This window comes from Vidua macroura, chromosome 18 (assembly GCF_024509145.1).
Source record: "Vidua macroura isolate BioBank_ID:100142 chromosome 18, ASM2450914v1, whole genome shotgun sequence".
Taxonomy (NCBI): Eukaryota; Metazoa; Chordata; class Aves; order Passeriformes; family Viduidae; genus Vidua; species Vidua macroura.
The window spans coordinates 10,561,440-10,576,936 of NC_071588.1; the positions used below are offsets into that span (position 1 = coordinate 10,561,440).

General features: G+C 40.1%; 1 protein-coding gene across 9 annotated transcripts in view; it reads right to left on the reverse strand.

Annotated features, from left to right (window-relative positions):
• The window catches only part of CIT (citron rho-interacting serine/threonine kinase), a 68,506-nt gene that overhangs the window by 38,042 nt on the left and 14,967 nt on the right, over window positions 1-15,497 (reverse strand). For 5 of the 9 annotated variants that reach the window (XM_053993981.1, XM_053993980.1, XM_053993976.1 and 2 more), the window contains exons 11-17: window positions 8,485-8,590; window positions 7,469-7,612; window positions 6,026-6,145; window positions 2,344-2,514; window positions 2,042-2,101; window positions 1,445-1,498; window positions 135-275 (exon numbers count right to left, since the gene is read on the reverse strand). In XM_053993981.1, the coding sequence (XP_053849956.1) occupies window positions 135-275; window positions 1,445-1,498; window positions 2,042-2,101; window positions 2,344-2,514; window positions 6,026-6,145; window positions 7,469-7,612; window positions 8,485-8,590 (796 nt within the window). The remainder of the gene's footprint in view (window positions 1-134; window positions 276-1,444; window positions 1,499-2,041; window positions 2,102-2,343; window positions 2,515-6,025; window positions 6,146-7,468; window positions 7,613-8,484; window positions 8,591-15,497) is intronic. The other 4 variants (XM_053993982.1, XM_053993978.1, XM_053993977.1 and 1 more) reach the window with 1 other exon arrangement.

Consider the following 15,497-nt stretch of genomic DNA (forward strand, 5'->3'; position numbering starts at 1 on the left):
TTCATGTCCAACAACACTTTCCCCTGAAGAATTACTCCAGGAATGCATGCTGTTCAGAGCCACCCAGGTAAGGATTCCTAAACTAAGACACATCCCAAAAACTGATTTACTCTGGACAGACACTCTGCACTCACCTCTGCTTCAAGCAACTTTTTCTTCATGCTTTCATTAGAATCTTCCCGGTTCTGCAGTTTCTCCAACTCCTTCTCAGCTCTCTCCTTTGCCTGACGGATATTCTGCAGGAGCTCAGTTGCCTCTGAGCTGGCTTTCACAGCCTGAAGGTCAAGAGAGAAGGAAAAAAGGTATTATAGGAAAAGCACACACAAAAATTTGGTGTATGAAAGGTTCAGAACTTCAAGATTGTCAACATTCTCAATAAAACCACTACAGAACTTTGGTTTAACAGTTTAGATTAACATGTGCATGAGTCCAAATTTTAACTTCCAGAACATAATTTTGACTTCTATTTCACAAAAAAAAAAAAAAATTAAAATATAGGATACATATAGTAAGACATATTTGTCTTGCTATATTTCAAGTTACTTGACTCTACATACTGAAAGTTAAGTCTATCCCAAATTCAGCCTAAGTTTCTTAAAAGAACTCAGAAAATACTCTTACTGAAGGACAAGGAGAATAACCTGTTGGCCTACAGATAATTCCTTGGCATTAATGCAGGTAGAAAAGGAGACAGGGGATTAAAACATGATTGTTTTGAAATATTAGAAGTACTATTCCTATGTCATTTTGGCCTCCATGTTCATGATCATTAACCCTTGAAATAGCCCTCTCTCAGCAGGTGCCAAGTTTGAAAAGCTCAATCAGGGGATTATTATTGACAATCCCTTTCTTTCCTGCTGAAGGATTCCAATAAGAGAAGTTCCCTGACTGTTCTTACAGTGACACCTTAAGTGCCAGGCTGACCACGACAGCAAATCTTAGATATTCTGCACTACTTTCAGCAGACATCGATAAGGGCTTTTAATTCTGTTGTGAATCCTTATCATTCAACATGTTCACTGTGAAGAACCTGTGAAGAACTGAACTGTTAAGTGATTAAAGCAGATTATACTGGGAGACTAAAGCAAGTCCAACATGTGTTTTACTAGTGAGCTAAAACCAGCTGAACCCTTCTTCAGAAGCAAGGGACCAGCGTAGTGTCCAGAGCATACCTAAACAGGCCTTTAAATGAGAATTTCTCTACACTACTCCAGTTCTGACTCAGCTTCATTTGTAAAAATAAACACTTGACATGTCTCAAGAGCCAAAAGCATATTGAGAGCACCAGCGGTTTCAGATACCAGTTCCCACCCCCTTTTCCTTATCATCCCCCATGCTATGACTAATTCTATTTTTGAGGGTAAAACAAAGTGCACCCCTCCTCTTCATTAAGGTTTCACTGGGAAATCTTGTGAAAAACTCACTTTCACCACCCAGTTGTTACCTTTGTCAGCTTTTCCTGCAGCTCCTGGATTTTGGCTTGCTGCTCTGTATTGATCTGTAGTTAGATAAAAAGATGGAGGGAAAGAGTCAAAACCAAAGAGGAGAAAATGCTCTTTGCTTATGATACCATATTTGTTTTAATTTGCTTCCCAAAAACGTTGTTTTCCCCCTGTAATTCCATCACACCAAAACACTTCTTGGCAAATCCATTCCCATTTTGCTGAATTCCAGTTGATATAATATTTTGGTTACCAAGAAGATTGTTCAGTGTGACAACACTCAGAATACTTTTTGCTTTTCACTTGCTGCTCTTTCTGAGTAAAGAAAACCCTGATGTACCCCCAGCTTGACTCCAAACTTGGATGACACATAACAGACTGTCTTTGCCTAGCTTCTCAACACAATCCATTAAGAACAGGTTATCCAGAGACAGATCAAATAAGAGAGAAGAGTGAATCACACCAAGATGTCTTAAAACAGAAAATGAAAGAGGGTGGGGGCTGTGAGGCCGTGCATGCCACTGACTAGCCACAGTTTGGTTTCTGTGCATAAAATGAAAGACCCAGGAAGCAAAATCTAGAACACTGAAGTAACATACCTTTTCCAGTTTGGAATACAACTCTCCTGCCTCATTTTTTCCTTGATCTTTAACCTGTAACTTAAATATAAAATACATGAAAATCTCAGGAAAAGCTAGGTTTGTATCCAGTCATCACCTCATGCAATTTGAACACCAGCAGTTACACAAAGTATAAATCACATCATGAAAAACATGTTGTGTTAGTTGTACGAACCACGCTAATCTTTGAAGGGCACACCCACAACTTGTGTGTGCATGTGTCAAACAGCACTAGATATTCCAGCAAGCCTCAGCCCCCTCTCCCATGAAGCCTAAACTACCTTTTGCAGTTTGTTGTGGCATTCGGCAGCTTTACGTTTGAATTCCTCGGCTGCCAGGCGGGACTCCCTCAACTCCGACTCGTAGAGATCGCTGCGCCTGCGAGCTGAGATCAGATCCTCTTCCAGCTGATTCATCATCAGCCTCATTTCTTCTACTTGAGCTTGGTATTCCTGTAGTTGGGGTGCAAGGGAAGGAGAAGGGATTACAGTTTAGAGGCAACAGGGGAAATGCTTGGAGCAGCAGATTCCAGAATACTGACTGCAGGCAAGAGATGCACTTAAAAGCATGTAGAACAAAGGTAAACTACAAAATAAAACAGTAAAAACTAACCAAAATAATATCCACGGTGTTCTGGTTTAAGTCTTGCCACTTTCAACTCAATACCTCAAAATCAAAACATTGACTTTTTGAGAGTGCAGGAACACATACATACATCTATGTACAAATGATAAAAATTACTTACATTTCTAATTTCTGAAACAGAAATGTGCCTTTGAGTTGATGTCTCTACTAAATGCCCAGATGCTCCCTCAAGATCTATTTTCTCAGGCTGATAACATGACAGTTATCACAGATCTGCACAGCTTGGGTAAAAGGAAAGAAGGAGAAGCAGAGGGGTAGCACACTGTGGCTTGCAGCCATCAGATTTCTCTTGACAGAGTTAAAAAGGATCACATTGCTCAGTATGGGAGAAACCTAAAATCAAATATTATCTTAGAAAAACTACCTAAAACTCACATTGCTCATAGAAAATATTTGCCTATACAGGCAGAAATAAAGATTCCCCATGTAGGAGACTACAAGACAGGGCATTTGGATGGGGAAGGTGGGAGAAGAAAAGAACATTTGAATTGTCTATCTCAATGAGACTGGGAACTCAAACTGAGACTAGCTCAAGAGATTGCTTCACATATCTTCACTGGAAGACAAGAATTTAATTATGTTTAGCATTTATTAAGTCCTAGAAGTATGCATTTCATAAAATTACTCTAAAGAAAAAAAAAAAAAAAAAGCCACTAAAAAGCCCTCTCCAAAATCAAAGTATTTTTTACGAAGCTGAGAACAAGTAGAAAACATGCACATCAAGAGTTAGGAACAAAGATTGTGAAGGACTGACAGTGGGGGAGTCTATCTTTCTTGCCATTTTAATATCTTACAGTATGCCTGACTACCCCCATGTTCAGAAGAGTAACTGTCTCGTGACAGAATCAGGTTTGTCATCGCTCCCTCCAGACAGGCAGCTCCCTTCAGCTCGACGAGTGACTGCACGAGCACTGACCCTGATGGCAGCCCCTCATTCTCCAGCATGGAGAGCTTATGCAGATATTGAAAGAAGCCAGGCCTTTAGCAGATTGCTTTACTGTCCCTTACAGGGAGCAAAGAATGGCTCTTTGGTTTGTAATCCCAAAACTGGTTCTCCACTTTGTAAGCCAGACAGGAACCTACTCTTTCCAGTCCGTCTCCTATGCAAGGATAATCTTTTCTTGCTGGAAAAAAAATTGAGCTTTTTTTTAATAACTAAGCATTAACTCAAATATTCTTTTTATACAAATACATCTGTGAAAAAAAAGTCAGAACAATTTGAAGGAATAAATGTTCCACTCAGAAATCATAATTTGTTTAGACTTCCTAAAATACTGGGCTTTTATATCAGCAAACACTTGACCAAAGAGTCAAAGGTATGACAATAGTTGCCACTGTTACAATGAGCATTTGGGAAGGGAGGAAAATGGGGAGGGAGAAAAGAAGAAAGAAGAGGAGATAATTAGTAATATTTCAGGTTTTCTTGTTTCATCACATTTGCAAGACTGTCTTTGAATAAGTCCCAAGATCAGATCAGAGGAACAGGGCACACCACTCAAAGCAACACAGAACAAACCTCTGGGATATGCATTGCTCAGAGTTCTAAAATACCAAGAGGCATTTAAGCACAGATTACTAGACAAGTTCAGGGCATGTACCTGAAGCAAATCACATCAGGGAACTACACAGACATGAGTGGGGCTTTCAAAAAAATACAGATTCTGATTAGTTGCAAGTTTGTCTGTTAGTACAGTTCTTCATCAAAAAACGACCAGAGCACAGGTTTAGTTAAAACAAAAAAAACAAAACAAAACAAAAACCAAACACACACCCCAAGCAAACAAAAAAACCCACAAACCCACCATACTCTTCTATCCAAGTACCTGAGGCTAAGTTGAATTCACAGCCTCGCCCTGAAAATATCAAATGCCTAATTATTGGGTTTTGAAGATTCTGATTTGCTGTTGATTTGACTTATTCTCTCTTATTAAGCCTCAGGTTTCCAACAGCAAAATTCTAAGGGGTTCTTCCAACTCCCAGATCCCTCTGACTTAAAAATCATGGTCCAAGTCTTTAATGGCCAAGATCCACCAGCTCATATGAGTCAGCACAAATCTCTCAGCATTTTTGGTTGCAAGGTTCTTGCAACATGTGTTTCAGGGAGCTTAGAAGGCCACCACAGACAGGAAAGTCTGCAGGATTCATTTGTTGAACTAAGCAGCCTCTTTATGTCATTGTGAATCTTCACAAGCCAAATTAAGAGATTGTGGGACAAAGCGTTTGATTAAAAATTACTTGCATTATGTTTCCTCTGTTACATGTGTCTGTATTGCCTAAGAATCTGTGGATATTTAAAATCATCAAAAATGTTCCCCATTTCAGCATTTGAAGCAACTTTGCTAGCAAAGCACCAGAAGAGAGAGCAGGGAGCTTTAGATCCCTTGTATTACATAAAACAACCACCCAGAAGAATGCTGGGGAAGTCTGTGGAGGCCAGATACATCCAGAGGGTTGGGTTTGCATTTCATTACTTTTTACATAAGAGCTACTCATGTCTGGAGAATTATTACCAAGGTTTCAGGGCTTCCTTGTCGCAGAGACTTTGAAATGAGTCAGTTAATGTTTGTAAAGTGCTTTGAAGATGAAAACCAACTGATAATTACAAAGAATTGCTTGAATGCTATAACAAATTTCAGTTTCTTTTTCTTCAATGCAGTATGTTGCTGTTAATTCATAAAACTGAATGGGCTCTCCCTTGCTATGACCACATTTGTCACAATGTTTTAATTTAATTTTGACTTTTTCTTAGGAGCAACTATGTGAATTAACGAAATTTCAACATTCTTTGGGTGGAAAAGAAAATTATCCATTTCTACTTCACAAACAGATCAAATCAGGAAAAGAACAGTTAGGCAACACACATTCTATTTTGAAATGCTATTAAGCATTTTAAATGGTAAGATAAAGAAGAAAAATTAAAAAAAACCCAACACAAAATTCAGGTTAGCTCAGTTCTCTCCCAGGTGAAGACTCATTAACTTGTGACATTTCCATATCTTAACCATTTAAAATGGATAGGTCATTTCTAGTGCAGCATATTACTAAAGCATTGGAACTTTCTCCTAAATGGATTGTATAGACAAAGTACTTTCAGGACTAGGAAAAGAAAAGGCAAAGTTCGGAGTTTGTGCTTACTTGCAAAATACACAAGTGGAATATTGTTGCTTCCTGTATTGTTCAGGAACCCCTGTGAAATCACACAGCTTGGGAGTTATCACAGCCTATCAACACCGAGTGTAATCCTGGCACCAGAGCTAGAATGTGCCAAGAATGCCTATTTGTGGGCAGCCACTCTGCTCCCCAAAGAAGCAGGAATACCTGTTCTTTGATCTCTTGCAGTTTTCGGCTTTGCTCTCTGATATCATGAAGTAGCTGTAGTGCCTTATCATCTTCCTGAGACACCTCCATCCGTGCCTGCTCCAGGCTGCGCTTTAAGCTCTGCAGAAAGCAAAATGTTCAATACATAGGCTTTGGTTTCTCAAATGGTTGTATAATGAAGATCTTTAGTTACACAAATGCCTCCTTGACTGCAGTGAGGCATCAGAAAAATGGAGGCACCAATGATGGAACCCTAATGAAATTCATGGCCAGTGCTGCATCTGAACAGAAGCAGCCCATTTTACAAACACTGTTTACTCAAATCTTACTTCAAATCTCCACTTCCTCACATCAGGTTTAGAGACAAAAACCAAGCACAGATCACAAAAGGCATCCATTATTGACAGCATTTATCTATATTTTATCCAGCGCTATTAATTCACAACCTAGATACAATCCTTCAACTTCATGTTACTTACATTTTTCTTGTTGCTGTTAAGTGATTCAAATGGTTTAATCATTGTTAAATTTCTGTAAGGAATAGAAGAGCTGAGTCTGTATCGCACCACGTGCCTTACCTCCAAATTTGGAGACACCAGTGGAGTGGTGGTGCTCCTATTAACTGAGTGTTTTTCACCAACAGGAAGATACAAACTGAATTTTCTTTCTTTGCCTAGTAGCATTCAGTATAGGAAAATCACTTGGCCCCGTTTTAAGATGTCCTTCCCAACAAACCAAGACATCAGAAATGGTTTCCAATTCTCTGGAACAGAGTATTAGCTGCATTTTTGTTCTTGGTACAAGAGAGGAAACATAATTGTGTATCTAACTGAAAATACAGAGACTATCAACTAGAATGAAAATATCCTCACTGGAATATCGCCAGTGACAACTGGGCAGACATTCCAGCTCTCGTGAAAAATGATCTCTGAAGACATGGCTTTACAGCCTCATTTTTATATTCTACCTGAAAAATAGCACCTGTCCTAGATCTTCCCTGACACTGTGCTGGGGAACAGGATGGGTCTGAACTCAGGACACCACAGATGGAGGCAACACCACTGCTTCCTAATCCTATTTGTTCTTGAAGATTTCTGTCTAGGCACTGATTAGGCCCCATCCTCTTCCGGCTAAGAAACCTTCAAGAAGCACAACCCAGGCATGTTCTAGCACAGCCAGTAAGACAAACATCACAAAGAGTTTCAGCAAGACCAGGACAGTAGTCACTCCTGCATGATCTAAGCACATGACCATGAAACAACATCTGAATAAAACTACCAATCAAGCTTGTGCAAACACTTCAGGGCTCCATGTTCAACAGATATCCTCTCACATAGTATTTTCTCTCCATCAAGTACCCCACTGAAAGCATGATGGAAGAGAAAGACAAAGACCACCAGATTTCAGGCCTTCAGAGCTGAAAGGACTGGTGTAAGGGCTCACACTGCATTCTGTGATATAGGTGGCCAGGTCCTGCTCCAGGAGGGATCGCTGGGTCTCAGAGGCTTTCAGTTCCACCTCCTTTTGGCTAAGTACAGCCTCCACCTCTGACACTCTCCGGTGCAACCGCGTCATTTCCTGCTCCATCTGCAATAAATATCAAGAGGTTATAAAGGGGGGCTTCAAAAGCTTTGTTAACTGCTACTTTCAGAGCTCTCTTTGTAAGGAATTTGTCTCCGAGAGACTTCTAGCTATGTTTCTCCAAATGGTGTTTAAATTCCGATACCATTGTCTCTGCTCCAGGAATGCACAGTTCTTCTTAAGGACAAAGTAGTAAGTCTAAGTCACCCCATTCATTCAAGCTGCTTGTTCATATTCAGTCATTCTTCGAACCCCAGTTAGCAAAGAAGACACAATCATTTTTCACCTGACTTGCAGAGATGGGTCACTTTAACCTTATCCCAAATCCATGCTGGACCAGAAGATGGTTTCCCCCCATCTCCTTGTCAGGAGCAAATGGTCAAATCCAGAACCGAGCAGGGAGACAAGTAATGGAACTCTCATAAAAGTCTCAAAACAAGCAGTAAGTGTTAAAAGACTCCACCAGGTTCCCTTTATTGGAGCACAGCAACTGTTACAAGACGTTTACCATAAGCAGTGACGTGACAACAGTTATATAAGCAGGAGCTGATGAGTGAGGAAGAGCCCTCAGAACAGTACTGCTGTAATGTGTGTCTGATGAAGAGGCAGGGCCTGCAGGAAGAAGCAGTCGTCTGTGGCACGCTGAGAAAAGCACTGTTTAAAATCCAGAGCCGCTTCTTGTTAAGTTAAAAGTATCTACAGCAACAGCATGGCCTAAATTCATCTCCCCTTGTACTGGACAGGAAGCCACCTCTCTGAAGGAAAAGCACTTTGCCCACCACGAGTCTGGATGATCAGCAGCATCTGACAGATCCCTGGACATACAGTGGTTGCAGATTCCTGGAGCAATGGGTGTGGCCAATCGCATAAATAAATACCTTGTGACACTTGTCCTGGGCGTCTTGGAGCTCTTTGCTCTTGAGAAGAAGTGTCTTTTCCATGGAGCTGACCTTGGCTGGGGAATCCACACTTGAAAAAACAGATCTAAAAGAGCAAAGCCAAACAGCACATGAATATGGGCAAAAGGTACAGAAATCTGATTTATGCAGCCTCTGTAAAGTCACTGGGTACTTACTTATTCCAGGATAAAAGAAATGTGATTGTGCAGCAATCACAGCCTAACAGCCATCATTGCAGATCAAACGTACCATACAAGCTAATGACAGTACATCATTATTAAATAATCCACGTGTACTTCTAGTTACAATATTAATATTTTCCATCAGTGGCTATGTCAGAGTGCAAAACAATAAATCACAGCAGCAGTTTTGCATGATTTGTAGGGATTTATAGGTGCAACAAAAACAGAGCATAAAGTCAACATAACCATTTGGAAAGATAACAAATTTTCAGAGAAATGCTTTTTATTTGGTACTATATTTTTAAACAGGTTTTTAAATTATCTTCAAAATATAAAAGCCTTACAAACTTCAACATGTCATAATCTGCACCACATGAAGAAAATTTAATATCCTTAGTTACATTCTGTGAATCAAAATTGAAACTTCCCTAACCCAATTCATATGATCCCTACAAACCCAATCAATATCAATATGATTAGTCACACTGCAGAACTTCAGAGTTCCACTTACAAGTAATTTTTTTTTCCTGAGACACAACTCTACTGTTCAAAACAATTTGACTCCAGAAGCCAGGGGAAAATATTTACTTGTTCTTAAGCTTTCTGTCTAATTGAGACTCAGCATTTAAGAAGTTTACCATTCCTGTTGGTTTAAATTTATTTTAGAAAAGGATAGGAAGCCACCTGATGTTTAGGAGCATATTTTTAGTGCTTTGCAGTCTTAAATATGCAACCTGCAACCAAAAAATTAAGTACACACATCAAAACACAATTTAAAAAACCACATTCTCCCTCGCATAAAATGATTCAGACTAGAGACTCGAGCAGCTAATGATGGAAGCAGTGTTAACTGATAGATGAAAAAGCAGCAGTACAATGAAGGTGCTAATAAAAGATCACACAGGCTGCCCACACGTTGCTTTCTGCTTCTCCTGGCCACAGTTTGGTGTGCAGCCAGTTATCCCCACGGAGAGAGAGGAGCTTTGAGCAGCTCTCTGCATAGAGCCAGACACCCACACACAGCAGCACAGGCTCCTCTCAACACCCAGGAAAGTTTCATTCCATCACCACCATTTTCTGAGAAAAATCTACTCCTTAATCCAACTGGATATGCAGCAGAGGCACAGAAAGATATACATGGATTTTTACAAAAAAGCAGCAACATTTCTGTATCAGATTTTCAGCACCACCACCTTGAGCAGTGATTAGGAAAGACTGTTTCAATATCAGCAAACAAACACAGCAAAATCCACCAATGCTGCCTTGAAAGGTCAGATATTAATATATTCTCTTCAGAAACCTGATATGGAAAAACTTAGAAGAAAGAATCCTGCATGTCAATGGTAGAGATATGATCAGGACTTAATAAAAAAAATGTTTCAAATTAATGCTTTTATACAGCATTCCTTTAGCCCCGGTCCAATCAATCTGATCCATCAAATTACCATATTTAAAAATCAATTTATAAAGCATGTCTATACTCCTACAGAGAAAAAGCAACCATCTGAGAAAGATGCATATTAAATCCCATAACAGCTGGGTGTACAAACAAGGCTAAAAATGAATAGTTGAGAAAAGCAGTCTAAAAATACAAATTAAAGCTCACATTAACTAAAAAAGACACTAAGGAATCTGCTTTCAAATGTTAATCAAATATATGTAAATAGCTGCAAATATGTACTGAGACAAATCTGAAAATCTTATTTTAATAAAAATTTAATTTTACAGGTCTAAACTGCATTGGCTGAAGCAATATTTTTTTTTTTTAATTATAGTTTTGACTTTAACTGTCACTTTTTTACTTCCATTCTTTTCAGATCTGAGGCATTACCTAAGAAAACTCTAGCCAGTTCTCACAGAGCTGGTTTTATTTGTGTCTTCTATTCCACCTCCCCAAAGGAGCTAATTTTATTTATCATTTTTGCTTGTTTATTTTATTTGCTATTAAAAGAATCAGAGCCTAATATTACAGGCACCATTTTGCATTTCAAAAATTTCTCATGGTGAGCCAGCTGAAAACATCCCCAGGCACTGCAAGGCAGGCTGGAACAGGAGGGATTCAGGGAAGGAAATGAAGAGCTCTGCAAAAGGTAGGAAGTTCAGCCAGGTGGGATGGGATGGGACAGGGCACAGGAGACTGCCCAAGCTTGGATTTCACCAGGTGACTGCAGAGGGAGCTGCTCCTTAGGGCTGATGCTGGCTTTGTAAGAGTAGAGAAGGCTGCAGACACAACTACAATCTTTCTTCCCCATCCCTGTCCAAAGCAAGGAAGAAATTCCTTAAAAATATATGTGCTGGTGACACGATGATTTTCCTGCCATGGAAACAGTACATCTTATCCCCAAGGGAAGCTGACCTCAGTTAGCACTGGACACACAGTTTTTAGGAGACATGCTCTCCCAGTAATTCTTTCCTGTGTACAAATTGTATTAGAACAACTTCCTGAACATCCATACAACCTTCAAAGTATCAGAAAGGGGCAGACAGAGGAAATCAAGAGAAATGGAATACTGGTTAATCTAATAAGCCTTGTCATGGTGATAGAAGCTCTCAACAGAGCATGACAAGGTGGAAAATACCCACATTTCTGGGGCACTTACATTCTTCCTCAGTCAGCATCATTGCAGAAATTAAATACATACAATCCAACATCAAAAGCCATGATGCAAAGCTATCATTCAGGCTGGGACCATCTCAGAGTATTTCATTTAATTAACTGCTACATCTGGATCAATTCTCTTAGCACAACAGAGCAGTTTCTGCTGTTTCCTCTCAAGTGTGAAAAAAATTATTAACAAAAGGTAACCAGCTCCATCAACAAAAAAATTGCAATAAAAGACTAAAAAAACCCCAAATCCAAGTCTAGAGTACCAAGCTCTCATAGCACTGGCTGTGCCAATTTACTTTCCAGAGAAGCAGTGCCTGCATGACTAAAAGCCAAGTTAACTTAGAGCTGACTAGTGATTTCACAGCTAGATCAGCAGCAGCCTCAACCAGCAGAATGAGCAGAAATGGTGCTGCTTGTGTAAAAGCTCCTCCAGCCCTAACGTGGTTGAGATGAAGAAGAAAAAAGCACTGGCATGGGAAAAGCTCCAAGCTGATTCTTGGTATCCAACTTGTACCTTGTGCATCCCATCACCCCTTGTAACTTCCTGTGTCCTTTTCTGCCACTGTCCTGAACCCCCAACTCACCTGTGCTGCTTCCTTCTCACAATGATTGGCACCATCTGTCCTAATCCTGGCCCCCACACAACATGCTGATAATCTCATCCCCCATCCCTCATGCTCTATTCTTTTTAGCATTATACTCACTGTACCTTCCACCCCCTCGTAAATGCTTGCTCAGGCCTAAAAAAAACCAACCAAAAACAAACAGTGATACCATCAATCTGTGAATAGAGCTTGCTGAAGCAAAGCATATTTTTGGTATGCTCATCCTGTACTTCCTCTTTCATCTATCTTTGGTGAAAGAGCTTACCAGAACCCAACAAACTGTTGGAAGAAATCAGTAGAAATCCTGCTTTTTGGAGGAATGGCCCATTTTAACTCAGTATTTTATAATGACAGTCACGAATCCATACCAAAATTTTAAATTAAAAAAACCTCAATCCCAGTAACCTAAAGCAAACCAGAAAATAAAACCCCAGAAATCTTGAAAAAAACCCACCATTTCTTAGGATCTTAGAAAGAGAACATAGACAGGCAAAATTTTGCATAATAAACTATTTTTTAATTAGGCACTTATTTTTATTAGGTTTTTTGATATATTTTATTTGGTATTTATTTTTATTAGGCACTAATTTTATTAGGTATTTCTTTTTATTAGGCAGTTTGGTATATTTGGTTAGCCCTGGATTTATAACATATTTATCTTATGCTTCTGCTAGTCACCTGCAAAAGACAAGAACAATTTTCTTCCACCACTTGATGCATCTTTTTGGCAGCTGAGGGTTTCATTCACTTGTTCTAAGCACTGGAGATCAGCCATGGTTAGGGACAGGAAGTAAGGTGGGGCTGGCTTTTAATGGAATTAAACTCTTGGTTGCCTCTTATCTTGTCACAGTCACACGCTTGCAGCCAAGGCAGCAGCCAGATTTGCAGTCAGACAGGCTTTTCTCCCCCACATCCAGAATTCAGAGGCCATGCTGAGAGGAGGAGTTAGCTGGTCCTTCTCTGCAGCCTCAGCCCAGCCCTCCTAAGAGATTGACTTAAACACTTTGCTAGTACAGGAACCCAAGACTTAAGCAATGCCCTTGATTTCTCCTGATTGCTTCCAATGACACATTAGTGCTGTGCCTTTTGCATTTTTGTTAAATCTCATGTTTGTTAGAGGGACACCAATTCTTCTCAAATCTCATGGTATGGAGCAGCAGACAGAGCACTATCATTCAATGGACCCTTCTAAACTACACACCAACCATGTAATTTCTGGCAACAGGTCTAAGTGACTCAGGCAAACCCTTCTAGCCCAAAGTCATTGGGAGAGTGGAAAAGAGAACTTCTGTCCTTTTTTTTAGCTGCCTTTTCTCTGAAGTATTTGAAATACTCAGCTCAGCCATAGTTTCTTACTGTCCAGTGGACAAGGGCAAGAGCATAACCCTCACCTTCAGAGTTTGACAACCCCCAGATGAAAAGTGCTGAAAGTTTCAAGGACCTCGTCACAGGCACTCTGCAGTTGCCTGGCCTTACTGTAAGCAGCACTAGAGGGTTCGTGCTGCAGACAGGAAAATAGATCTGCATCACTTAGCAACCGTAAGGATAGACTTGCACAGGAAAAGATTTTCTTTTTTAATTCTGGACTGATAAACTTCATGACTTAGGACCTTCCAAAGAAGGCATCCCAAGATTCACAACAGATTAGCCCCCTCCACACTTTACTGTTCTTCATCTAAGAATTTGATTTTCAAGGCAGTGCAGACAGAAACAGTTTCTATTTCCTCAAGTAAAACACACACCAGACAATATTTTATAAGTAAGAAGTTATCTTTGTGACCCATTTGCAGTGGTATTGAGAATAAATTAATCACTGCATTACTTAAATACAGGTATTTTAAAGTCTCCATAAAGGCTTTGACATACTTAAATCACCTTCTTAGAACAAAAGGCAAGTATTTACTGCTAAAAATAAGTGCATTTATCGAGATCTACTCAAGAAATAGAAACCATTAAGATCTACTCATATTAAAATTATTTAGGGGAAAATATAAGACGACTTTCTGTTCCAGTTTAAGAAAAAACAGGCCACACCAAACAGAAATTTGATTTCAATCAAAATTTCTGCAGAGGACATTAATCACTATATTCGTTTGCTATACCTCTTCTCACCTAGTCCCAAAATTCAAATGTAACTTCAATACACATTTTTGGTACCAGCTCCACAGAGAAAGCATCTCAGTCCATCTGCCACAGCTCTCTCAGCCTCCAGCACAGTTACTCCACTGTTCTGAGACTTTACCCCATGCTCCTCTTCAGTTCTAGTCCTGGGCCCAATTACATGCCTGTTTTTACCACACATATATGGTCACTGTTGAGGCTTTTCTGACTGTTCCCTGAATGGTCACATAGACCTGGTACACGGATTGCAGTTCTCCAGGCAGACAAGATAACAGCCTAAGTTATCTCACTCCTAAATTAAGACAGATTTTAATTCCAGGTATTTACTGATCTAACATTCCATCCTGCTGACAATACTAGATCATTTCACCAAAAGAACACTTTCTGGGGTTTTATATCCTCTCCCTTCCTTCCTCTTTTGCCATAAAAGCAACTCTGCTGAGGAGGGGAAGGCAAAGATTCCCTTTTTATTTCTGGCATAACCATCATATAACCTTGATTCACGGTGTGAGCAAGATCAAGGATGTCAACAGTATAGCCAAATTCGGTGACAAGCTTACTGCAGAGCAACTATCACCAATATGACATAAAATGAAACTCAGTTAAGACAGATTGACAATGAAGTCCCTGAAGGGAGCAAAACAGCATCAGGTAATGAGGGCTGACATGAAAACACAGTGCATTGAGTCACTAACCCAGCCAAAGCCACTGCATTCCTGAGAGGCCTCCTGGTCCTGAGCTAAGGACTTCCCAACTTAACACACTGCACTAATACTTTTTCAATAGCTCTGTCATCAGAAACCAACAACCCACCACATCAAATGGTTTATATCACACTACTTATAGTCTTCTTTTCCTCTGACTCCGTTCTCTTGGAAATCATGTTTTCTTTCCATTGAAAACCATTTCTCTGAGGTCTTTACATCCCTCCACACACATGGCCACTGCATATTTGATCTGAATCTCCAGTCTTTGAACACACACCACAGCAATGTCCAGTCCTCCTGTTTAACTTGAGCCAGCAGCACAGAGCCAGCTGCCATGCAGCTCCTTCCCTTGCTCACTGACCCATCACTGCACATTCCCAGGTTAGTGGAGCTCCTTTTCCATGGATCACTGATTCAGCCTTACACATTCCCAGCACTTGGTGCCCACTCTTTGACCCAATAAAATAACACCATCCCCTTTTTCCATCTCTGAACTCCTCAGTATTCTCCTCCTTGCAGGCATCTGCAGTACCAGAAATGCAATCACCTTCTGCTCCCTGCTAAACAGCAACAACTAATCCAAACTATTTGAACTACAATTTTAATAATAACTGGTTTAGAATGAATCTCTCCATCCCATTTCCTCCCCCTCATCCCAGAAATAATCAGAGAACAGTAGGACATGCACAAGACACACCAGCAACAGATAAAGCCCGAATCTGGCAGCTTCCCTACAGCAGAGTACAGGTCAGTTAAAACAGCTTTCCCT